We start from the raw sequence: 26,113 nt of genomic DNA, 5'->3' as shown, positions 1-26,113 counted from the left end.
GTTAAACATCAATTCACTATATTTAGACTTCAAAATAAATATATTAAAAAATTACTTTCATATGAAGTTATTACAGATTTAAGTTAAATGAGTCAGCAACACACTAAAAGTTCACAAACCAATTACAACAAATCATAACTCATAGAAAAGTTTGTAGCAGTTTTGATTTGTATTCATGCAGAGAAACTCCTTACAGGTGGACCACATGACCCTGCATTTTGAAATGTCACATCCTGGTAGGCGGTATTGGGAAGGTTTCACATTTTCAGGGATTTCCGATGGATGATCAGCATTCCTCTTGCAAAAACTGTCGTGATGCAGAGGTACTGTTGCCTTACTTTTTCGGTGCAACGTTCCAAATGTCGTTCTGTTTGTATCGTCATCTTCCTCTTCCATCTCAACTTGTGATTGTGAGTTCCTTAGTGAGTGTAGCAGAGCAGAAAGCCACAACTCTGTATTCGGGAGATGAAAAGGGCTGTCCTGAAAATGGTTTCCCATGGTTTTCCATTCGCCTGCACTAAGACAAATGCTGAGACACTTTCTAGTATAGGACACGGCTGCCAACCCCCTTACCTTCTCCACATATCTGCTTCACTGCTCCAAATCTCCCTGGCCTGAGAGAGGACGTTACCCTCTAGGAGGCCCGCTGTACCCCTCCAGGGTATTACACCCTTCCACCTAGAAATAAATTTATTAATCTTCACAAAGCGGGGGTTTACTGCGTAATTCCTGTACGGTGGTTGGAAGTATATGTTCAGCTAGCTATTCAGGGTAAAATATTTAATTTGGGTTCTTAAATCATATTCGCAAATCGCAGGTTCCGTTGAAGAGTGATAATATATGCAATAAATCATTCAATCATTCAATTCCCCCAAAACCTAGTAATAATCTGTGAAAATGCTCCTAACTTGTCATAAAGATATATTATAAGCTCTTATACTATCTTATGACTATGTATTTAAAGTTACTCTCAGAAAGAAAACGCATAAATAGTCCTATATTAATTAGCATGCTAATATCATATTAATGAAGTAAAAATTAAGTTCTGGACAATAGCGAAAAGAAAATTAAGTTACATTACTATCCTTGCATTCAAAAATCAACACCATAAACATAATTGAAATTTTGTTAAATTACAATCTTTGAATTCATTCTTTATCATTATCGTCCTGTTGTATGACCACAGTTCATCATTTCAACATATATCATGGGGCAAGAGAGGGTTAAATCTTTATTTATTAGGAGGGAGTTGTGTTTCTTCCTGTTTGGTTTATTTGGATTTTCGCTGGATTTTCGTTATGACTTGTTCATGACATGAGATAAGCAGTATGTTTCCCAAGTATGGTTTCAAAACATCAATGCACTTTAAATAAATCAATCTATACTAATACCAAGTATATCATTATTATATTCTTTCATATGTGCCAGAAGAAATCAAATATTCTCAGTAGTGAGTGCCACAACTAAGATAATCAGTTCAAACAATGAAACTCGTGCCAAACGATTGCATATTTACGTGCCATTGCAGTTTAAATCAACTCTCATATCATTTACCGCTGTGCCAAAATTAGGTTAAAATCTGCTCTACCAATCCACATTCACATTATAAGACGTTTGTCCTGTTAAGCGATGTTCCTTCATATTCCTATATTTACTCTATAATACATCTGATATTCAAATAACCTGGCGATATCTTTGATGTAAATACTACCAATCGACCATTTAATATTTGGACTGTATCTTATATTCATTCAGACATGACCTAACTTCATCGTTTGCAGTATTATCTACCATACTATAACTGTAACCAACATAGAATTCCGCAATAACATCATCCAGCCATTGCTTATTCAAGGAACAATTAATATTTCCTAACACTATTATCGTTTCATAACTCTCGTATATCTCTTCTTTCCGATACCTCCACATATAAAACATATTCTCATCTAACTTCTTCTTAACAACCTCTTTGTTACGGTTAAAACAGTCCATTGACTTCAATATCTATTCGTAAATGGCAACTTCCTAACATTAAATCAATTTCTTCTAATTTCATAATCGTATTTAGCCATGTCTGCCGATCTAGTATTAGTAATATCTAGGTTACATTTCATACATCACAGACTCTCTTCTTAACCTCATCTGGTTCGATACTAATTGATCTTTCCAAGTAGATTGGCTCTTAAACATTGATATACACATTCCGTTTCTGTTTACATTAACCTAAAATCACCTTACGAGCACGGCATTACTATTACTCAAAATGGCACATGTTTGTGGTTACTTACTTAAACTCGTGCACAAGTATTCACTTATTGGCACATTTAATTTATCTGTAGGCACTTTTGCACTCATATAAATATGTTAATATGTTTCAAGGTATTCATTTTAAAATTACTTATCTCGTGTCGGCTGGTTAGCTGCTGGCTTCTTCTTCAACTACGACATCTCCGAATAATCAGCCATGATCCAGGATTATGTCACGGCTGGGCACGGGTCAGACAATCTGGCTTGAGCTATGGCATCTTGAGCAGTCCTTCACCATCAGTTTAAGCGAGCTCCATCACGTTTCCAGTGTCCATGCAATGAAAAGACAGCATAAATCTTGCAGAATACATATCAATCTCTTGCATTTCAGGTTTTCCAATACGTATGATTGTATTTATATTCCTTATGACTAAAACAGTGTTCTAAAGTTATATATATTTTCAATTAGGCCTGCTTTCTGTCAAATATATCGCCTAATGAATATTGCTTAGAGTTTCTGACAGTTATTTCTGTGTTTCTTGATAATATACGGCCACTTATTGTACTGTTACTGGCCCTTTTCTCGTCACTGTTCCACTAGTCCGTAGGCTTTCTTTACTTCGATATTTGGACATGAAGTTTGTATGTATTCCTTTCGCCTTTGAGTGTGTATTTTACGATAATTTCCTCTGTCGCGATGAATGTTCTTCTTAATTTGCAGTGGAAATTGCTATCCGTCTTAAGTGCAGTTTTTCTTCTCTCAAAGTAGTTAAGAATCGAATGATTTCAATTATTTTTACGGACCATAGTTGTTCTATCTAGGAAACTCTCTTCTTTCTCGCCGGTCAGTATCAGCCTCCACCTTCTAATTACGATCGACTTGCCATATGACTACATTCCGTATACATTTACGCCACCTGAAGCTGCTCTGCGCCATTTTTATCCGCTACATCTCCATGTTAATGACCGTCTCAACTGTAACGTAATGGTACAGTATGGAATGAAAACATTTTTGTAGTTAAGTTAATGCTCGTCATCTGAAAGGTCTGAAATATCGGACCATTTTCATTGACAATTTCCAGAATCGAATTAGAATCAAGGCCTAAAACAACAGAGAAAAGAAAACATTGTGTGAAATATTACATCTAACCTGTAGGTTACATCATTGCAAGATATGCCACTGTTCATTATGCTTTGCCAGTTCCTACACATTATTCATGAATTACGTATTTGTGATTCTAGAATCATTACTATTCTTTTTAGAACACTAAAACTAATATTATTCCTGGAAAAGTGTACTTACTTTCACTGTGATGCGACTTCTGCCAATAAACAGTGGACTCCATTTTGTAAACATTCATTGTGACCCAGTGTGGGGAGATAAAATTCTGGAAATCGGCAAAGCCTGTGTCACACTCTCTGTGATGGTATTGGAATCATTAGTAGTGGGCTACATAGCTTGACGACCAAGAGAAAAAAATTGGCAACCTATGTAACCTATAGGTTACGCGGGGTCTGAGGAGGATAAGGCATATTTATGTCAAAGCGGGCAGGACTAGATAACTCGTACCCAGCTCAATAGCTGCAGTCGCTTAAGTGCGGCCAGTATCCATTATTCGGGAGATAGTGGGTTTGAGCCCCACTGTCGGCAGCCCTGAAGATGGTTTTCCGTGTTTTCTCATTTTCACACCAGGCAAATGCTGGGGCTGTACTTTAATCAAGGCCATGGCCGCTTCCTTCCCACTCCTAGGCCCTTCCTGCCCCATCGTCGCCATAAGACCTTTCTGTGCCAGTGCGACGTAAAGCAAATAGCAAAAAAAATATATATAACTTGTCTTCTGTGAAGGCATACATGCATAATGGGCAGGGCAGGACAGTTCCTTTTGTCATTCACAGGAGCGTATAGTGGGTGGGACGAGTTTCTTCATTATTCACAGAAGAGTAATGGGCGAGATTAGGTAATTCGACACCCATATCATGATAATGGGCGTGACTAATTACAGCAACTCATTTTCAGTCAAAATATATTCTCCACTATGGATGTCCATTTCTCAGTGGAAACTCCCTGGTTAAGATGTTAACAATTAAATCCTTATCTTTTCCTTTACATACTTTGTCAGATTAATGTTAGTTCTGTTTAATAATGGAAATTGTGTATGAGTGCTCTTCTAAATCTTTCTCGTTCTCCTCTAAACTGCAAGTTTTGATTGTTGTAGTATAGCAGTGGAGCCTCTGTATCCACAAGTCTGCCAGAAAGTTCCTGTCTTCAAGGAGACGACCCCCGAGCAAGGACCGTCGCCCATTGAACTGAGTCGTACTCTCAATGCCATTGCCTGCTCCCTCAGCTACCGACGAGAGAAGTCCATCTCCATATTCCACTTGATCATGGAGGTGAGTCTTGACCATTGCAGATATAGTAGTTTTAACTATTTGATATTTGATAACTGACTGTTTTAACTGTGTTTTTAGTCTCGTCATCACATGCAGTGTGTGAGGAACTGTGTCCAGTTCTGGATGTGCTGTGCTGTGTCTGTGAGCACTTTGCAAGTCATTGGCATGTTCCTCATGCTGCCTCCTGTCTTCTCTACAGGTATTCTCCTCACATCTGGAATGTAACATAAGTGAAGTCATTTGTAGAAATATAGGAACACACAATGACAGGCCAACATCAGAAGAGGGAGTAAGAGAAAAGGGACAAGGACAATATGAAAAGACAAAAAAGACAAGGTTAGTCTCCACATCTTGATAAACTCCCTCCTTGTAAGAGAGAGGCTTTCTGCTCACTAGTCTGAATTCTTCTACATCCATGAAGATGTAGAGATTGCCATTGTCCTTTTGTATTTTCATGTTTTTCACTGTTTCCTTTTCTATTGCCAATGGCCATAGCCGTGTTGAAACACCGCATCCCATGAGATCTCCAAAGATAAGCAACATTGGTTGTGGTCAAGATTTGGATGGATTGCCACGCGCTGTTGGTTGTGGGGGGATATGGGAATGTAGGAGGAGAAAGGAACTGGCCATCCTACCGTACATAAACTCCGGCTCAGGTACACCTCTGCAGAGGTTTGAACCTGCCTTCGGACAGAATACACCCTTACCTTACCTTTTCTATTGCTCCTCCTTTCTGACCTGTTATTGTCTTTATCCTCTTTGTGTTCCTTTCTATATATGACCATAATTAAAAAGAAAAGTACACAGTGTGCATGTTACATATTATTACAGTTCTAAACTGTCATTCACTGTAAAGTTGCTGTATTGAGATGGTCCTTTTATTGCATGCTAGAGAATGGTATATGTCACATGATCCACACCGTTCACACTTTGTCTGACTATAGTCTATATGTAGTGTAACTTGATGCAGTGATCATGTGACCACTTTGTAGTAAAAGTAATCAGATGGCTATTCTTGTAGAGTTATTTTAAATGTTTTATAACATGTCTTATTTTATTTTGTTATCCAATAAAACAATACCTTGTTTACCAATGCCGGCCCCGTGGCGTAGGGGGTAGTGTGCCTGCCTCTTATCTGGAGGCTCCAGATTCGATTCCCGGCCAGGTCAGGGTTTTTTACCTGGATCTGAGGGCTGTTTTGAGGTCCACTCAGCTTACGTGATTAGAATTGAGGAGCTATCTGATGGTCAGATAGCGGTTTTGTCTAGAAAGCCAAAAATAGCGGCCGAGAGGATTAGTCATGCTGACCACACAACACCTCGTAATCTGCAGGCCTTCAGGCTGAGCAGCGGTTGCTTGGTAGGCCAAGGCCCTTCAGGACTGTAGTGTTATAGGGTTAGATTAGGTTTAGTTTACCAATCATGCAGGATAGTATCCTACAGTAATTCTTCCATTTTTGAAATGAGTTAAAGCTTCAGATGCTGTTACATTTATTGCTATGTCTACTCCTCCTCATCTGGTAAGAGTAATTTTTGTACTTTTATATAGTAATGTGCAAGTTTGCAAACAAGAGATTTGTTTATATTTCACAAATCTGAGAAGAATGCACATCAGCACATTGTTAATGGCATACACCTATACACTGAGGAAGGAGAAGCAGTGACAGATTCAACCATTTTGATTTTTAAGAAGTAACAATGGTCCGTCAGCATTGCTCCAGATACACTTCCGCCTATAGGCTTATTGTACTACCCTGTTTAGATTAATGCTAGTCAGATAGTTTCCCCATTGTGTGATGCGTGTGGTTGCTTTCTGCCTTTTGAGGTATTTATCCCCAGGACCAACTCATGATCAATTGCAAATAATGAAAGGAAAAAAAAAATCATGTTCTGTATTGATTATGATATTTATAATAAAGTGTATAGAGAGCCTCCGTGGCTCAGACGGCAGTGCGTCGGCCTCTCACCGCTGGATACCGAGGTTCAAATCCTGGTCACTCCATGTGAGATTTGTGCTGGATAAAGCAGAGGCGGGACAGGTTTTTCTCCGGGTACTCCGGTTTTCCCTGTCATCTTTCATTCCAGCAAAACTCTCCATTCTCATTTCATAGTATCTATCAGTCATTAATAAATCACTTTGGGAGTGGCGACCCCATCGTACTAATAGCCTATATATGATTCATTCATTCATTCATCCCTGACCCGGTCAATGACTGGAAAACAGGTTGTAGGTTTTCATTCATTTTCATTTTCAATAAAGTGTATAATTTCCATACACAAATATATGTGATCATTAATAGCATAGCACTCTTTAGCATTTTAAAAATTGAATAATTACTGTAGAATACTACTTCAGTAATAGATCTTCCAGTTGAAGGAGTTGCAGAATTTAAACAAGTTATATATATTTTAATTGTAGTCATCATTGTGGTACTGTTAATTGTGTCGTCTAAGATATGCACATTTCAGCATCCAAGACATTCCACAAGGACTGTACATTTTAATATGTACACCATAGCTAAATTTTATAATCTAATTGATGTAAATATAATTGTATGTTTTCAGTATTGATGATGGCTCAAAGAGTTCACTTTGAAATGTTAACTAAATAATATTATAGATGATTTTATTGTACACTGTATTGAATAGGTGGAAATTATACACATTATAAATATCATGATTACTTTCCTAATGGAACACTTTGGTATTCCAAGAGTTGGTTCTGATCCTATGAAACATGGATGCTGATCCTTGTCAGGCAAGTTCATCAGCATTTTCATTTCCCTCATTGCCTCTGAACCCGAGATACTACAGATGGAAGAGTGACTTCAACAAAATCTCATTATGTTTCTGATCTTGATAGCTTTATGCAGTTCAAATATTGGTTCTTTTGAGACGTACTCATGGTTTTCAGCATCCAACAGTTCGTGAACACAGTTAACCAGTTAATTACAAGTGCTTGTATCAAAACATCCATCATCAAGATTTAAACTCAAGATACAGTAGTGAAAGGTAATATTTAACCCTTTCCCACCTCAAAACGTGTGTGTTGATTTTCCCCCTAAAAATTCTCTCTCTCCCTGTGGGTGTGTGTAGTGGTGTGTGTTTTTTTTTTTTTTAAATACATAATTGGAGTAATTTACATGAAAAGTTTGTTTCAAGCAGATCACTTCTCAGCAGGGATCATTTTAAAACAGTATTTTTTTCCTTGAGGAATCACAGGTAGACACTGCAAAATTGTTTGAGTCAAGTGGGAAATGGTTAATCAGTTGAACTATGAAGGGGTCACCTCAGTAAACCCATAAGCAAGGACAATCTTGAAGACATGGACAAACATAAGTGTTCATCTTCTCTGGTTTTTTGTGTACAACTTGTCGGGGGTTGAGAACAAATGGATGAGGAAGAATTGGGATTGATGAGGAGAAGGCTGGTCTATTCGTGGACAGCAGTGTATGACAATATGGAGAGTCCTTCTCCTTTTGTGTTTTTATGTTTGTCTTGTCTCCTTGTTTAGTTCTCCCTATTCTGATGCTGACTTGTCATTGTGTTTATCCTTTTGTGTGTTCCTATTTATGTTTCTACCTCTTAATTATGCTACTTTCTCTCTAATGTGTGTTTGAGTAATCAGTCCATAGACTGGTTTGATGCAGCTCTCCATGCCACCCTATCCTGTGCTAACCTTTTCCTTTCTACGTAACTATTGCATCCTACATCTGCTCTAATCTGCTTGTCATATTCATACCTTGGTCTACCCCTACCGTTCCTACCACCTACACTTCCTTCAAAAACCAACTGAACAAGTCCTGGGTGTCTTAAGATGAATCCTATCATTCTATCTCTTCTTCTCGTCAAATTTAGCCAAATCGATCTCCTCTCACCAATTCGATTCAGTATCTCTTCATTCGTGATTCGATCTATCCATCTCACCTTCAGCATTCTTCTGTAACACCACATTTCAAAAGCTTATATTCTCTTCGGAGGAGACTAAGGCCAAAGAAGTAATAAAATTTACATATGATAACAGTGACATTTACAATAAGATAGAAAAGTTGAAAACTAGAAAAGCGGCGGGAATTGATCAAATTTCTGGGGATATACTAAAGACAATGGGTTGGGATATAGTACCATATCTGAAGTACTTATTTGATTATTGTTTGGTCGGAGGAGCTATACCAGATGAATGGAGAGTTGCTATAGTAGCCCCTGTGTATAAAGGAAAGGGTGATAGACATAAAGCTGAAAATTACAGGCCAGTAAGTTTGACTTGCATTGTATGTAAGCTTTGGGAAGGCATTCTTTCTGATTATATTAGACATGTTTGTGAAATTAATAACTGGTTCGATGGTAGGCAATTCGGTTTTAGGAAAGGTTATTCCACTGAAGCTCAACTTGTAGGATTCCAGCAAGATATAGCAGATATCTTGGATTCTGGAGGTCAAATGGACTGTATTGCGATTGACCTGTCTAAAGCATTTGATAGGGTGGATCATGGGAGACTACTGGCAAAAATGAGTGCGATTGGACTAGACAAAAGAGTGACTGAATGGGTTGCTATATTTCTAGAAAATAGATCTCGGAGAATTAGAGTAGGTGAAGCTTTATCTGACCCTGTAAAAATTAAGAGGGAAATTCCTCAAGGCAGTATTATCGGACCATTATCTTTTCTTATATATATAAATGATATGAGTAAAGGAGTGGAATCGGAGGTAAGGCTTTTTGCGGATGATGTTATTCTCTATAGAGTGATAAATAAGTTACAAGATTGTGAGCAACTGCAACGTGACCTCGAAAATGTTGTGAGATGGACAGCAGGCAATGGTATGTTGATAAATGGGGTTAAAAGTCAGGTTGTGAGTTTCACAAATAGGAAAAGTCCTCTCAGTTTTAATTACTGCGTTGATGGGTTGAAAGTTCCTTTTGGGGATCATTGTAAGTATCTAGGTGTTAATATAAGGAAAGATCTTCATTGGGGTAATCACATAAATGAGATTGTAAATACAGAGTACAGATCTCTACACATGGTTATGAGGGTGTTTAGGGGTTGTAGTAAGTATGTAAAGGAGAGTGCATATAAGTCTCTGGTAAGACCCCAACTAGAGTATGGTTCCAGTGTATGGGACCCTCACCAGGCTTACCTGATTCAAGAACTGGAAAAAATCCAAAGAAAAGCAGCTCGATTTGTTCTGGGTGATTTCCGACAAAAGAGTAGCGTTACAAAAATGTTGCAATGTTTGGGTTGGGAAGAATTGAGAGAAAGAAGAAGAGCTGCTCGACTAAGTGGTATGTGTGATACAATTCCTATAGTTTTGCCAATTGCCACCTTTTCAACACAATAAAAATATGTTACAAACTTACATATTTATTATGATGTTTACATGGTACATGTTTCACTCCTTTTCGTGTGCATCATCAGCCAAACTATCATTAATCTAAGATTGTGTAAGATCATAAAACAATTCTTTGGTTCAAAATTACTCTTATAAAACTAATTGACAGTCTTATAATATTTTAAAAGTCACACTATAATAACATTATGTCTTAAGTTAACACTTTTTGTCTAAAATCTTCTTCAGTCTAAACATTTTATCGCCGAAACTTATCCGATGAACATCTTTTTAAAATTTTTTAAAATGAGAATAAAATAAAAATTAAAAATAATGTACCATTTCATTGCCCGATTTGCGTCATGAGCGGGAGTTATATCCCTAATACTTGCCATGCATCGCGATAAAAATGACGGAGGTTATATAATGAAAGAGTATATTCTAGAGAGAAAATGCAGATATAACCAGTCAAATAGGCCACGAGTTAATATTGTGACGATCGGACCTAAGGAATCCAAATGGCCGTGAGTAAAAGAATCAGATTGTTGTCCCGAGTAAAAAAAAGACAACACTTTAAAAAAATCGTATTGATCATCGGAATGAAACTGTAAGCAAGAATTGGTATTCAAGAAAAGAAGAGGTGGAAATCGGAGAAGAGAACTGGTAATAGTATAATTACGGCGGTATATAAACCATAAATACGAATTAAAAGCATCGGGCGTGAAAGAAGTGAAAGGAAAGAGGAAGACATCGCCCCGTAATAGTTGCCAATACGAACTCATAGCTGTGTCGTTCTCTATATGCGATTTTCTATTTTACGCAATAAAAATATCACACGAGAACACTTTTACGTATTTCTAAAAAAAAACTTTATTGTCGCTACGAACTTATCCCGTCAGATCAAGAAAAACAATCACTCGTCACAAAAACAATCTACAAAGAAAAAATATACATGTTTCACATCAGAGATCTAATGGTGCAGTTCCCTGATGCCATATTGGAAGTCTGTGTGTCCGTACGTCCGCACGTTATACGTCTATGGACACGAAACATAAATATAATAACATAATACTTTCGGCTCATCATAAAACTTCAAAATACGAGTATTGAAGGTTTTATCATAATTAGGATACCTGTCCTACGACAATTATCCCCCCCTAAAACCTTCAATACTGATTCCGGACCTTTCTGTTTCTAGGTCTTAAATTATACCTAGAGATTCCGATCTCCATGTCTTCAGTTCTCTCATCCTCCAAGGTCGGTACCGACACATGTTGATCCTCTCTGGAGTTCGTGTCCTTCTGGGGTCCTTTAGAGAGTTCCCACTCGCCGGTCCCTCCGCCTTCTGTTAGGGTTTGAGGCAATACCTTTAATTCTGACGTATGCACCTTCGTCGGCGGCATAGTTTTCAGAAGATACACACCATTTCCCAACTTTTTCTCCACCTCAAAAGGTCCGAGTCATTTTGGGGCCATCCCAGCGTGGAACTTTTGAGGCTTGTTGCTGAGGGGATGGTTTCGATGAAGAACTAGTGTTCCCGGTCTGAGCTCCGTTTCTTCCGGTGTATCGTTGTTCTCGGCTTCTCTCCTGGAACGCTGTTCGGCTTGGCTATGTGCCTGTTGTATTCGCTGCTGGTTATGTACATACCCTGTATCCAGACCCTCCGGTTCCTCCTCTCGTCTATATATGAAGTCCCAGTCACCGGTTCTCTTAATTGGACGTCCAAGAAAAAGTTCTGCGGGCGAGAAACCTGTGACGCGATTAATCCGCTGTCTGATGACCAAAAGGGACTCATGTAGCTGTTGGTCCCACTTGGTATGTTCTTTGTCAACCAAGTGAATTCGGAACATCTTCTTCAGCTCCTGATTTCTCCGTTCGGTTGGATTCGCTTGTGGGTGGTAGATTGGTGTCGTCCAGTGTTCGATTTCCCATTCTAACAAAGTTTGCAACCACTGTCTCGAAGTGAATTGACTACCATTGTCTGTGAGTATACACCGAGGATATCCATAACGACTGAAGACTTCTGTCCTTAAGAGGTGTATGATTCGTCCCGATGTAGCTTCGGGGATGGCGAATGCTTCCACCCATCTGGTGAATAGGTCAGTCGCCATGACTATTCCCGTTTTTCCCCGAGATGTCCTAGGGTAGGGTCCCATAAGGTCAATAGCGAGTACCTCCCAAGGTTGATGGGGTCGTCGTCCTCTCATGCTGGTACTCGCCTTCTGATTGTTCGCCTTAGTGTGAGCACAGATAACACATGCTTGGACATAGCTCTTAATTTCTTGACGCATGTGTATCCAGAAGAAACGTCGCTGAATTGAAGAATATGTTTCCTCTTGACCAGGATGTCCTGCTTCTGGATCATCATGATATTTATTCAGAATCCTCGTGGTTTGCGACTTCGGGATGACGATGACCGGGGAAGATCCAGGCAGATGTGAAATGTATTTGAGTATGCCGTCTTCGAGTCGGAAGTTCTTATAGCACATCTTAAACTGGACTGGGACAGATTGACGATTAGTGCTGTGTTTGCTGATCCAGGATTTCATTCGGTTACAGGACATGTCCTCAGTTTGCCATTTCCTTATTAATTCCAAATTGATCTCATTATTCCTTCGATGGATAGCAAGAAGCACATGATCGGTTTGAGGCCTCTTAGTTGGCAGAGGGATCTCTCTCTCTAATAAATTCGTCGCTGATACCTGCCCGTCCTCAGGATTTCTTGATAGGCTATCCGCCGCTTGATTGGTCACCCCAGGAACGTGACAAATCTCGAAGTCAAAGTCGGCAAGGATCAAGGCCCATCGCATGAGTTTGGACTTCGATCCAGATACTTGGTTCAACCACTGAAGTGAAGAGTTATCCGTAAATAGCCTGAACTTCCTTCCCTCTAGGTAACCTCTAAACTTCCCGACAGCCCACACCACTGCTAATGCTTCCTTCTCGGCTGTACAATAGTTTCTTTCGGAAGCAGAAAGTTTCCTACTGGCATACTCAATTATATCCTTGCTTCCTCCTTCTTTCTCGTGAAACAGTACAGCCCCAAGACCGACGTCACTCACATCCGTCTGTAAGCAGACTTCCCGGTTTGTATCCAGATAGGCTAGATTTGGAGCATCACAAATAGCTCTTTTTATCTCCTGGAAGGCTGTTTCTTCCCTCTGAGTCCATTTAAATAGTATGTTCTTGTTGAGGAGGTCAGTTAACGGAGCAGCTTTCGTCTCAAAGTGCGGTACAAAACTACTGTACCACCCGCAGAGGCCTAAAAATTGACGTACCTGGCGTTTCGTTCGAGGTCTTTCTTGTTCTTGAATGGCCCTATTCTTCTCAATTTGTCTCTCTAATCCCCTGTCCGTCACTACATGACCTAAGTACTCAACCGAGTTTGATGCGAATTGACACTTCTTGACATGGCAAGTAAGTCCGTGGATCCTCAGTCTTTCTAATATTCTAGCTAGTTGTTCCAAATGGTCCGAAAATGTCTTGCTATATACGAGGATGTTATCCAAATAGACCTGACAGAATTCCCCTGTGTATCCTGATAAGACTTCGTCCATCAGACGCATAAAGGTGGCCGGAGCATTCTTAAGACCAAATGGCATGACTCTGAATTGATAAAGTCCTCTTGGGGTAGAAAAAGCAGTCATCGGTCGAGATTCTTCTTCGACTTCGACTTGCCAGTAGCCAGAGTTCAAATCGAGGGTACTGAAGACTTTTGCCCCACTAACTTGCTTTATCAGGTGGCGTAGATCCGGCATGGGGTAAGCATCTGATATAGTCTTGTTATTAACTTGACGTAAATCTACACACAGTCGGTAATCCCCACTTTTTTCCTTAGGTAATACTATCGGAGAAGCCCATCTTGATACCGAAGGCTCAATTAAACCTTGGTTCTCCATTTCCTTGACCTTCCTTATTACAAATTTTCACTTATCTGGGTTCAGTGGGTAAGGCCTTTGTTTGACTGGTGTATTATCCTTGCGTGTTATTTTATGTTTTACCATTGTAGTAAACCCGATTTTATCAGCGATGACCTCCAGGAACTTATTCAGTAATTTCTCAAGATCTTCCTTCTCCTCCACCTTCAACGGTCCTGTTTTCAGTTCCGCCCATACTTGGGTTCTACTGTTTGTGACTCGAGAGCTTTATTTTCAACCCATGCCAGTCTACATCTTTTCCTATTACCAAGGAATATTTCATTAGCTGTGTAATCTATCACTACCCCATATTTAGTTAAGAAGTCATGTCCTAAGATTATGTCAGGTATCAAATCCTTGATAACCTTTACTGGTATGTCTATGACTTCAGGGGAGCATTTGGCTCGAAGGAAAGTACAACCATCAATCTGATAATGTGTGTGACGAACTGCCCCTCTGACTGTTTCCACCTTATCAGGACGCATAGGTTCTAAAAATTTAGCCACATTCATGCTCACAAACGAGTGTGAAGCAATTAATAGCCGGGTGGGGTGAACTAGGCTCATCACTACAAATTTGACCAATATATTTACCTTCCAGCCAGGTGTCATGTATCTGGGGCTGCTTCATTCCGGAACCCTCCTTCCCCCAGCTCGGACGGTCCCAAGCTAGTTTTCCGGACATTGTCCCTTAAAATGTCCGATCTGCCCGCAACGGTAACATTTCTTGGGTGTCTCCGCTGTTGAGATTTTCGTTCTCGAGGAATGGTAACTGGTTTCCTCGTCCAGTTTGCTACGATGTGACGGAGCTCTTCAAAAGTTCTTGGTTGTGCCACTTTAACAAGTGATCGTACCTTATCATGTAGCAGCTCGATTATATAAGGAACGCTCGTGTCAATATTTTCTTTTTCATGGACTCGTTTAAACAGTTGGAGTTTTTGAATTATGAAAGCTCCTGCTCTCATCCCACTGGGTGGTGTTTCAGTAAGGAACTTCTTTTGAACCGACGCTTGGACCGACTCTGAGTCAAATCTCTGGACGAATTCCTTCTTAAATTCCTCCCAGTCGAGGCTGAGCCCTTTTATATTCTGCCACCAAGTCCCTGCTGATGCTTTTAGTTGTTGACTGACAAGGTGTAAGTATATCTCCGTAGGTATATTCGTCCTACCTAGTAGAGATTCTGAGGTCTTTAAGAATACTTTAGGACACTCTTCCAATCTCCCATGAAATTCTGGTAGGCTATCTCTGATTACCCTGGGATCGACCGGTATCCCAAGGGAAAGGTCCTTACCTCTGTTAGGTTGACCATTGCCTACGGAAATGTTTTCTTCCAGGGTTGAAATTTTTCTCTTAACCTCAGATTCAAACTTCGTAAGTTTCTGGCCTACTTCGGTTTTAAACTGGTTGGATTCCCGCTCGATTTCGCCAATCTTTTCTTCGACTTTGTTTTCCAAGGTATGCATTTCATTTACTACTTTGTTTACATCTAATTCTACGTTGTTGATTTTAACATTAATTTTTGTAATATCTTCTTTCAGATCTCTTACCAAGGAATCGATTCGGCCTTTTATCTCTTGAGCCTGAGTCTCGATTTTCCCTTCGAGTTTTTCAGATTGTGTCCCGATCAAAGTAGTTAGTTGTGTAAGCATCCAGTCGTTGGCTTCCTTCTCCGAAACGACTTCAAAATCGAAGCTACCTGGGTCTTCTTCATTTTCTATCAGATCCTGGCGTAGTCTCTCTTGTAGTTCCGACTTGCTCCCAGCCGTCGGTAACCCTCGGGATATCAGCGCCTTTCGTAAAATCACGACGGTCATTTGATCAATCTTCATCATTAAACTTCGAAAATCCTGTCACGGTCGCCAATTTGTCGTTCTCTATATGCGATTTTCTATTTTACGCAATAAAAATATCACACGAGAACACTATTACGTATTTCTAAAAAAAAAAAACTTTATTATCGCTACGAACTTATCCCGTCAGATCAAGAAAAACAATCACTCGTCACAAAAACAATCTACAAAGAAAAAATATACATGTTTCACATCAGAGACCTAATGGTGCAGTTCCCTGACGCCATATTGGAAGTCTGTGTGTCCGTACGTCCGCACGTTATACGTCCATGGACACGAAACATAAATATAATAACATAATACTTTCGGCTCATCATAAAACTTCAAAATACGAGTATTGAAGGTTTTATCATAATTAGGATACCTGTCCTACGACAGCTGAAATCTTAAAGAAGATTTAGAGATCGGCAGCTTATTGTTTAAGCTAGCGACAAACAAGAAATACTTAAAGTATTGCGCTAAATATTGCATCTTGAGGAATAATTTACTAGATAGATAAAATATATTCAAAATTATTTATTTCCTGTCTGGAGAATGCATCTAATGCTATCCTTCATTATGTTTCCATCGCACGTAATCGACGGAGATATTATGGCTGAATAAACCAGAAGAATGGGATCACAATCCGGTGGGAGCCCTTGCCAGCCGTCATCACCCACACCCGAGGCCAGTCACCAATAACCAACAATGACGTGAACCGCAACTCGAGTCGGGAGCCAAGGGAGATCCAGAATGAAGACCATCCCAGTCGAATAACGAAAGCAAGATAAGTCAAGTTCCATATATTTAAATTTTCGTAGTTAAACTACTTATATTTGGATGAACGATAGTAAATGACTACTTATATATATGATTGTAGTATGGTTAATGTTTAATTCTTCAAGATAAAAGTTCCATGAGTAGGGTCATTAAAAAGGAATCCATATAACTTATTCAGGATATGGAGTTAGGTAGACTTTGACGTTTCAAATCTATAATCAATGAGTAGGAATGCTTGTTTATTTTATGTGAAGCTTTGAAAACCGACGTTATCAATGTGATTCTGAAGATTCATGCCTTTCATTGTGTAATTCAATTCCAGTGCAATGCAGAATGGTATAAGACCGTCTTCTAGATTAATAGAACTTAATTTGACGATAACTTGACACCAAAAGTAAGTAAGTAGAACCTGAAATATTAACACATGCGTTCTTTTGCTGGGGATATGTGATTGCTTGTGTTACGGAATACCGTAAACCCATGATATGTGATGAGATTATGTGAATGGAATATACGTATACTGCACCATATGTGAAGCAACGAATGATTTTGTTAGGAGGAATCGTTGTTATGATCGATGATCTTAAGAGATTATAGGCTAAAATAATGGATATACGGAAGTGTATAAGTAATGAGGAATTGTTATTGATAGAATGCGTATTTGGTGAAATACGACTAGATTTGAGCAGTTGGTAATATTTAAGCAACATAACGCTAATGTTAGGTTATAGTTGATGTTTTCGTCATGTGAATTATGTAGCAGTATACAAAGTCGGGTTATATGGCACATGCATACGATTGTAAGAGGTTAATGAACTTACAGGCTACTTGTGGTGTACGGTCATCAAAAATTATATCCTAAAACAAGGCATTTGCGATTGAAAATTAAAATATTTTTTTTTTGAAGAACCTCACATAATAAGCTAAGCCCAAGTTGATTTCCTGTCAAACGCATGTTTGGAGGGAGGAAACGTCTTCATGACTTAAATGGCTACTGCTTGTAAACAGGTAAATTTCCGATACCAGTTTCTGTCTTAATTTCGCGGAAAGATGTTTATTTACGAATGGAAGTATTGCATTCCTAGATGTTTGATTAGCTTGTTTGCACATGTATGTTATGATAGGCTACTCCTATTTATTTTCAGATGGTTTTATGACCAAATTAGTTTACCTAGTATAAAGAATATTTTATTTTCGGTTTTATTTGAGTCGGTATATAGCTGTATGGTAATTTTTGAACCATATTTATGGAACTTACTTATATTGTTATCGTTATTACACAATGAAGACTTGAGAAAACAAAGAAAGCAAAGATTATACATATGAATTTTGTAGGGATATTCAATGAAATTCAGATGATATTTTAATGATGTTTAATTGATATTTGAGTGATACCTAGTTAATGTTCTTGATATTTCAAGGTATTTCAGTCACTTCAGTGACTTTTCAATGATTTTTAAGGAATATTTAAACATTATTTCACCGATATTCCAAGGTATTTCAGTGACTTTTCAATGATTTTTAAGGAATATTTCAGCATTATTTCACCGATATTCCAAGGTATTTCAGTCACTTCAGTGACTTTTCAATGATTTTTAAGGAATATTTCAACATTATTTCACCGATATTCCAAGGTATTTCAGTCACTTCAGTGACTTTTCAATGATTTTTAAGGAATATTTAAACATTATTTCACCGATATTCCAAGGTATTTCAGTCATTTCAGTGACTTTTCAATGATTTTTAAGGAATATTTAAACATTATTTCACCGGTATTCCAAGGTATTTCGGTCACTTCAGTGACTTTTCAATGATTTTTAAGGAATATTTAAACATTATTTCACCGATATTCCAAGGTATTTCAGTCATTTCAGTGACTTTTCAATGATTTGTAAGGAATATTTCAACATTATTTCACCGATATTCCAAGGTATTTCAGTCACTTCAGTGACTATTCAATGATTTTTAAGGAATATTTAAACATTATTTCACCGGTATTCCAAGGTATTTCAGTCACTTCAGTGACTTTTCAATGATTTTAAGGAATATTTCAGCATTATTTCACCGATATTCCAAGGTATTTCAGTCACTTCAGTGACTTTTCAATGATTTTTAAGGAATATTTCAATATTATTTCACCGATATTCCAAGGTATTTCAGTCACTTCAGTGACTTTTCAATGATTTTTGAGGAATATTTAAACATTATTTCACCGATATTCCAAGGTATTTCAGTCAATTCAGTGACTTTTCAATGATTTTTAAGGAATATTTCAACATTATTTCACCGATATTCCAAGGGACTTCAGTCACTTCAGTGACTTTTCAATGATTTTTAAGGAATATTTCAACATTAGTTCACCGATATTCCAAGGTATTTCAGTCACTTCAGTGACTTTTCAAAGATTTTTAAGGAAGATTTCAACATTATTTCACCGATATTCCAAGGTATTTCAGTCACTTCAGTGACTTTTCAATGATTTTTAAGGAATATTTCAACATTATTTCACCGATATTCCAAGGTATTTCAGCCATTCCAACGACATCTCGACAATGTTTAGGGGATATTTTACAAGATTTCAATAATATTTCAATGAATTAATAGTATTTCAAAAATATTGAAACGAGATTTTAATGTTAATTTCGTAGATTTTTTTTAATAATATGATAAGAAAATATTGAATTGTATTTCAATTTGGAATTGGAATTCCTAAGAGTGTAACTGAACATGTAATCATACTTCATTCCAAGTACAATGAACTTTCAATAAAATAGGAGATAAGGATTTTAACCGGAATTCTTGTTATTTATTCATTTCATTATTGGAAGCGATATTGGATGGAGTACTTATAAATAATCAATAGATAAATTCTAAGATCTATTTTATTGTTGACTACAATTAATCGGAACTGGTTTTGCGGACGGACTTGGGGAAAAGGCTGTGCATTTCTCAGTTGAGTCCACGTTAAAAAAGGTTAATTGAAATGAGTATCCCTGAAAGGTATTGTGCAGCGAACGAATATATGGTTTGATAACAAAATACGATTCTCATGTGTTATTCACCGAAATAAGCCAATATCGGTGTAGACAAATGAATGCACATGTTGGATGGGATGAAATATACAGACTATTTTTTTTTTTTTGCAGATACAGATAATTGTAATATTATTTGGTCGCAGTCCTAAGTTGATGTAATTATTTTCATTCTTACCTGCGTGTCGTCCTGAATTTTTAGGAGATGATTATATTTATTTGTCCTTCCAACATATTCTATTAGATTATTAGCCGGAGTATATGAGGCAGTGAGGGAAGAGGCACAATACGAATGATGTACCCCGTACGGTGCAATAAAAATAAAAAAAACTTTGAAATCTGGCTACTTTTGTTGATTCCCGTTGCTTAAAACTTCATAACAGTATTGAATATCTTTTGCAGTTGATAATTGTCATTATGGATAATAGATTTGTTCTCGTTGCTGGAGTAACATTTATAGAATTTATTGGTATTAAATTTGATTCTCAATGGGGTAAAATTGTTCGTGAACAAACTTGTTGATAAAACACTTTTGATGTGATATTGGATTCAAAATGTTCTCGAACGTTCCATAATGACTCGTTGGTGTATTTTCCTTTCTGCTGCTTGATTGTTTGGTGTTACTCCTAGCTTCTTGAGAACTATTTGTTATCCTTCTTGTGAAGTGCAAACAGGATAACAAATAGTTCTGAAGAAGCTAGGAGTAACACCAAACAATCAAGCAGCAGAAAGGAAAATACACCGAGTCATTATGGAACGTTCGAGAACATTTTGAATCCAATATCACATCAAAAGTGTTTTATCAACAAGTTTGTTCACGAACAATTTTACCCCATTGATAATGAAATTTAATACCAATAAATTTTATAAATGTTACTCCAGCAACGAGAACAAATCTATTATCCATAACGACAATTATCAACTGCACAAGATATTCAATACTGTTATGAAGTTTTAAGCAACGGGAATCAACAAAACTAGCCAGATTCAAAGTTTTTTTTATTTTTATTTTTAATTTTTATTTTATTCTCATTTTAAACAATTTTAAAAAGATGTTCACCGGATAAGTTTCGGCGATAAAATGTTTAGACTGAAGAAGATTTTAGACAAAAAGTGTTAACTTAAGACATAATTTTATTATAGTGTGACTTTTAAAATATTATAAGATTGTCAATTAGTTTTATAAGAGTAATTTTGAACCAAAGAATTGTTTTATGATCTTACACAATCTTAGATTAATGATAGTTTGGCTGATGATGCTCACGAAGAGGCGCGAAACATGTACCATGTAAACATCGCAATAAATATGTAAGTTTGTAACATACTTTTATTGTATTGAAAAGGTAGCAATTGGCAAAACTATAGGAATTGTATCACAAGTAGATCTTCAATACGGACGAGGAAAATGAAGTTTATAACCTGCAATAAGTGGTATGTTCCGAGCTGTCAGCGGAGAGATGGCGTGGAATGACATTAGTAGACGAATAAGTTTGAATGGCGTTTATAAAAGTAGGAAAGATCACAATATGAAGATAAAGTTGGAATTCAAGAGGACAAACTGGGGCAAATATTCATTCATAGGAAGGGGAGTTAGGGATTGGAATAACTTACCAAGGGAGATGTTCAATAAATTTCCAATTTCTTTGAAATTATTTAGGAAAAGGCTAGGAAAGCAACAGATAGGGAATCTGCCACCTGGGCGACTGCCCTAAATGCAGATCAGTATTGATTTATTATAATTATTATTATTATTTATATTATTATTTCTTTCTGAGCTAGTTATCATCCATGTTTCACTTCCATACAATGCCACGCTCCACACGAAAATCTTCAAAAACATCTTTCTAATTCCGATATCAATATTTGAAGTGAGCAAATTTCTTTTCTTAAGAAAGCTCTTCCTTGCTTGTGCTAGTCTGCATTTTATGTCCTCCTTACTTCTAGTGTTGGCTACTGAATGCATGATTCGAAGCAGTGTATCGATTCATTCAAGTGTCCGAGTGAATCGATTCACAGGAAAGGCGAGCTCACGGCACACGATTCAGCTTACTCCCAGCGGACAGTGCTGAGTGGCGCACTCACTGGACGTTGACAGGGAGCCGAGCTTCCGCTGCAGCGAGACAGTGTATCATGGCACATCAAAAGAATCGTGAACGAGCGCGGCTCAGTGAGACACTTGATACACACGGCTCCTTATCGGCTCACTGGACACGCGGAGAGCCGAGCTTCCGCTGCGGCGAGGAACACAGTGAATCATGGCACATCGAAAGAATCGTGAAAGAGCGCGGCTCAGTGAGACACATGATACACACGGCTCCTTATCGGCTCACTGGACACGTGGAGAGCCGAGCTTCCGCTGCAGCGATACAGTGAGCCATGCTAGACTGAAAGAATCGTATGCTATAATGGACTCTCGAGCTCAGCTCATTTGAAAATAATACCCATTTGCATTCACTGTCCTCTTCTTACAGGGAGGTTTAAATAATAGATGGATTTATTTGCAGTGTTAAAAAGGTAGTCACAACATAATTCTGAAGTAGCTAGTAAGTAGGTAGGCTATTAGGTTATACTATTTATTAGTTTAATGAATCTTAGTATTATAACTTAGTTGACATTTGACAATTAAACTCGACTCTAGCCTGCCCTATGACTATGAGTCATGCTCATGTGTCATGACCACTCAAAAGTACCTGTTTTATATTGGGAAGAACGGCTCAGTATTCTCTCAGTTCATATGTCACATCGTTGCACAAGACTTCAATCATATGTGGACAGACGCAATAACAGTATGTTGAATCAGAAAACCAGCGGGCTACTGTACATCTCGGGTAGCCTATACAAAATATGACGATTTAAAAAAAATCCTCAGCTGATGGAAAACTACTTTTAAAAAAAGACTGAGCGAGTTGTCGTGCGGTTAATATCGCGGGGCTATGCGCTTGCATTCGGGGGATGGTGGGTTCGAATCCCACCGTCGGCAGCCGTTAGGATGGTTTTTCCGTAGTTTCCCCATTTTCACACCAGGAAATGCTGGGACTGTACCTTAATTCAGGCCATGGCTGCTACCTTCCTAACCTTTCCCAGCCTGCGTCGCCGGAAACCTTCGATGTATTAGAGTAACTAGCATTTTTTCTAAGAAAGGAGTTCATAGTATGAAGACCAGATGGCAGCTGCGAGCACTGAATGCTGTTGCTGCTGTCTTACCAGCACGTACTACACAGATGCAGTAGGAGCGGTGACCAATGAGCCGTGAATCGGATCGCTGAATCGATTCAGTAACGTGAACGGAATCAAATGAATCGATTCAGTAAAATGAATCGAATGTCCCATCACTACTTACTTCTGCCATCGTTAGTTATTTTACTACCCAAGTAACAATATTCATCTACTTCCTTTAAGACTTCATTTCCTAATCTAATATTTCCTACATCACCTGCCTTCGTTCGACTGCACTCCATTACTTTTGTTTTGGACTTATTTATTTTCATCTTGTACTCCTTACCCAAGACTTCTTCCATACCATTCAGCAACTTTTCGAGATCTTCTGCAGTCTCAGATAAAATAACAATATCATCGGCAAATCTCAAGGTTTTGATTTCTTCTCCTTGGACTGTGATTCCCTTTCCAAATTTCTCTTTGATTTCCTTTACTGCCTGTTCTATGTAAACATTGAAAAGGAGAAGGGACAAACTGCAGCCTTGCCTCACTCCTTTCTGGATTGCTGCTTCTTTTCCAAAGCCCTCGATTCTTATCACTGCAGACTGATTTTTATACAGATTGTAGATAATTCTTCGTTCTCGGTATCTGATCCCTATCATCTTCAGAATCATAAATAGCTTGCTCCAATCAACATTATCGAATGCCTTTTCTAGATCTACGAATGTCATGAATGTGGGCTTGTCCTTCTTGATTCGATCCTCTAAGATCAGACGTAAAGTCAGGATTGCTTCACGTGTTCCTACATTTCTTCTGAAGCCAAATTGATCTTCTCCCAACTCAGCTTCAACTTGTTTTTCCATTCTTCTGTAAATAACACGTGTTAAAATTTTGCAGGCATGAGATACTAAACTAATGGTGCAGTAGTTTTCACACCTGTCAGCACCGGCTTTCTTGGGAATAGGTATAACAACATTCTTCTGAAAATCGGATGGGACTTCTCCTGTCTCAAACATCTTGCACACTAAATGAAATAACCTTGCCATGCTGGTTTCTCCTAAGGCAGTCAGTAATTCAGAGAGAATGTCATCAATTCCAGCTGCCTTGTTCCTATTGAGGTCACTCACAGCTCTGTCAAACTCTGACCTCAAAATTGGGTCTCCCATTTCATCAGCATCAACAGCCTCTTCATGTTCCAGAACCAAATTATCTACATGTTTACCTTGATACAACTGTTGGATATGCTCCTGCCATCTTTCTGCTTTGTCTTCTTTCCCTAGAAGTGGCTTTCCATCTGAGCTCTTAATATTCATACACCTAGATTTCCTTTCTCCAAAGGTTTCCTTGATTTTCCTGTATGCAGCATCTACCTTTCCCAGGACCATACAGCCTTCGACATCATTGCACTTCTCCTTCAGCCATTCCTCCTTAGCTACCTTGCACTTTCTATCCACTTGATTCTTTAATCGTCTGTATTCTTTTCTGCCCTTTTCATTTCTAGCATTCTTGTATTTTCGGCGTTCATCAATCAGGTCTAGTATCTCCTGAGTTATCCACTGATTCTTTGTTGATCTTTTCTTCCTTCCTAACATTTCTTTAGCAGCCCTACTGACTTCATTTTTCATGACTCTCCACTCTTCCTCTATAGTGTTTCCTTCAGCCTTTTCATTTAGTCCTTGTGCAACATTTTCCTTGAAACAATCCCTCACACTCTTTTCTTTCAACTTGTCTAGATCCCATCTTTTTGCATTCTTTCCTTTCTTCAATTTCTTCAACTTTAGATGGCATTTCATGACCAACAAGTTGTGGTCAGAGTCCATGTCTGCTCCTGGGAAAGTTTTGCAATCCAACACCTGGTTTCTGAATCTCTGCCTAATCATAATGAAGTCTATTTGATACCTTCCAGTGTCTCCAGGTCTCGTCCACGTATACAGCCGTCGTTTGTGGTGTTTGAACCAAGTATTGGCAAGGACTAAATTATGATCAGTGCAGAATTCAACCAGCCGACTTCCTCTTTCGTTCCTTTGTCCCAATCCAAATTCTCCTACTGTACTACCTTCTCTTCCTTGGCCTACCACTGCATTCCAGTCTCCCATCACAATTAGATTCTCATCACCTTTTACATATTGTATTAAATCTTCTATCTCCTGGTATATTCTTTCGAATTCTTCATCATCCGCTGAACTAGTAGGCATATAGACCTGCACTATTGTGGTGGGCATTGGTTTGGTGTCTATCTTGACGACGATAATTCTTTCACTATGCTGGTCGTAGTAGCTTACCCACTGCCCTATTTTCTTATTCATTATTAAACCAACTCCTGCATTTCCCCTGTTTGATTTTGTGTTGATAATTCGGTTGTCGCCTGACCAAAAATCTTGTTCTTCCTGCCAACGTACTTCACTTATACCAACTACATTTAACTTTAGCCTATCCATCTCCCTTTTCAGATTCTCTAACCTACCACAACGATTCAAACTTCTAACATTCCACGCTCCGACTCGCAGAATGTCAGTATCCATCTTCTTGATGATCGCCCCCTCTCGTGTAGTCCCCACCCGGAGATCTGAATGGGGTCTAGTTTACCTCCGGAATATTTTACCCGGGAGGAAGCCATCATCAGTATATCATTCATACAGAGAGACCTGCATGTCCTCGGGAGTTAGTTACGGTTGTAGTTTCCCGTTGCTTTCAGCCGTGTAGCAGTATCAACACAGCTAAGCCATGTTGAGTATTATTACAAGGCCGTATCAGTCAATCATCTAGACTGCCGCCCTCGCAACTACCGAAAGGCTGCTACCCCCCTTTCGATGAACCATTCGTCTGTCTGGTCTCTCAACAGATACCCATCCGATATGGTTGCACCTGCGGCTCGGCTATCTGCATCATTGGGACACGCAATTCTCCCCACTGCGGCAAGGTCACATGGTTCGCAGAGGAGGTTTTCTCTCTAATATCCTGTCCAACATCTGTTGGTAAACAATTCTACTCTAAGGTCCGTATTCACCAATGCGAGTAAAAGCTTTTATCTTGGTTTAAAGGTACATAAACCAAGATAACAGTTAAGTTTGTATTCACCAGCAACATTATCTTGGATAACGGGTATTATCTCGGTTTAAAATTTTACCTGAGATTGGCTGGCCGGTAAAATGGGAAATCTAAGATAATAGCCTTCCAAGACGGCACCTCGTAGATGGCCGGAATATCTAATTGAAAGAGCAAATCACAGTGACAAGGAATATGATCAAGATTATGCAATTAATAAACATCCTAGGTGGATAAAGGAATGTACGACATACTTCGAGGACTACGACGACACTGATTATCAGACACATTTTAGGTAACTGTATCTAAAGCTTTGATATGGTCAGTGTTATCCATGATCGAACATAACCTGGAATTCCCAACACATACAGAGGCCTAAGACGAATTCTTGATT

General features: G+C 38.5%; 1 protein-coding gene across 1 annotated transcript in view; it reads left to right on the top strand.

Moving 5' to 3' along the window:
• The window catches only part of l(2)k05819 (transmembrane protein 94-like protein l(2)k05819), a 304,060-nt gene that overhangs the window by 249,688 nt on the left and 28,259 nt on the right, over positions 1 to 26,113 (top strand). The window contains exons 22-23 of the mRNA XM_067150433.2: positions 4,464 to 4,638; positions 4,717 to 4,837. Of these exons, the coding sequence (XP_067006534.2) occupies positions 4,464 to 4,638; positions 4,717 to 4,837 (296 nt within the window). The remainder of the gene's footprint in view (positions 1 to 4,463; positions 4,639 to 4,716; positions 4,838 to 26,113) is intronic.

Source organism: Anabrus simplex, chromosome 6 (assembly GCF_040414725.1).
Source record: "Anabrus simplex isolate iqAnaSimp1 chromosome 6, ASM4041472v1, whole genome shotgun sequence".
Lineage (NCBI taxonomy): Eukaryota > Metazoa > Arthropoda > Insecta > Orthoptera > Tettigoniidae > Anabrus > Anabrus simplex.
Note: the sequence above shows the minus strand (reverse complement) of the source record. Positions and strands in the feature narration are given on the sequence as shown.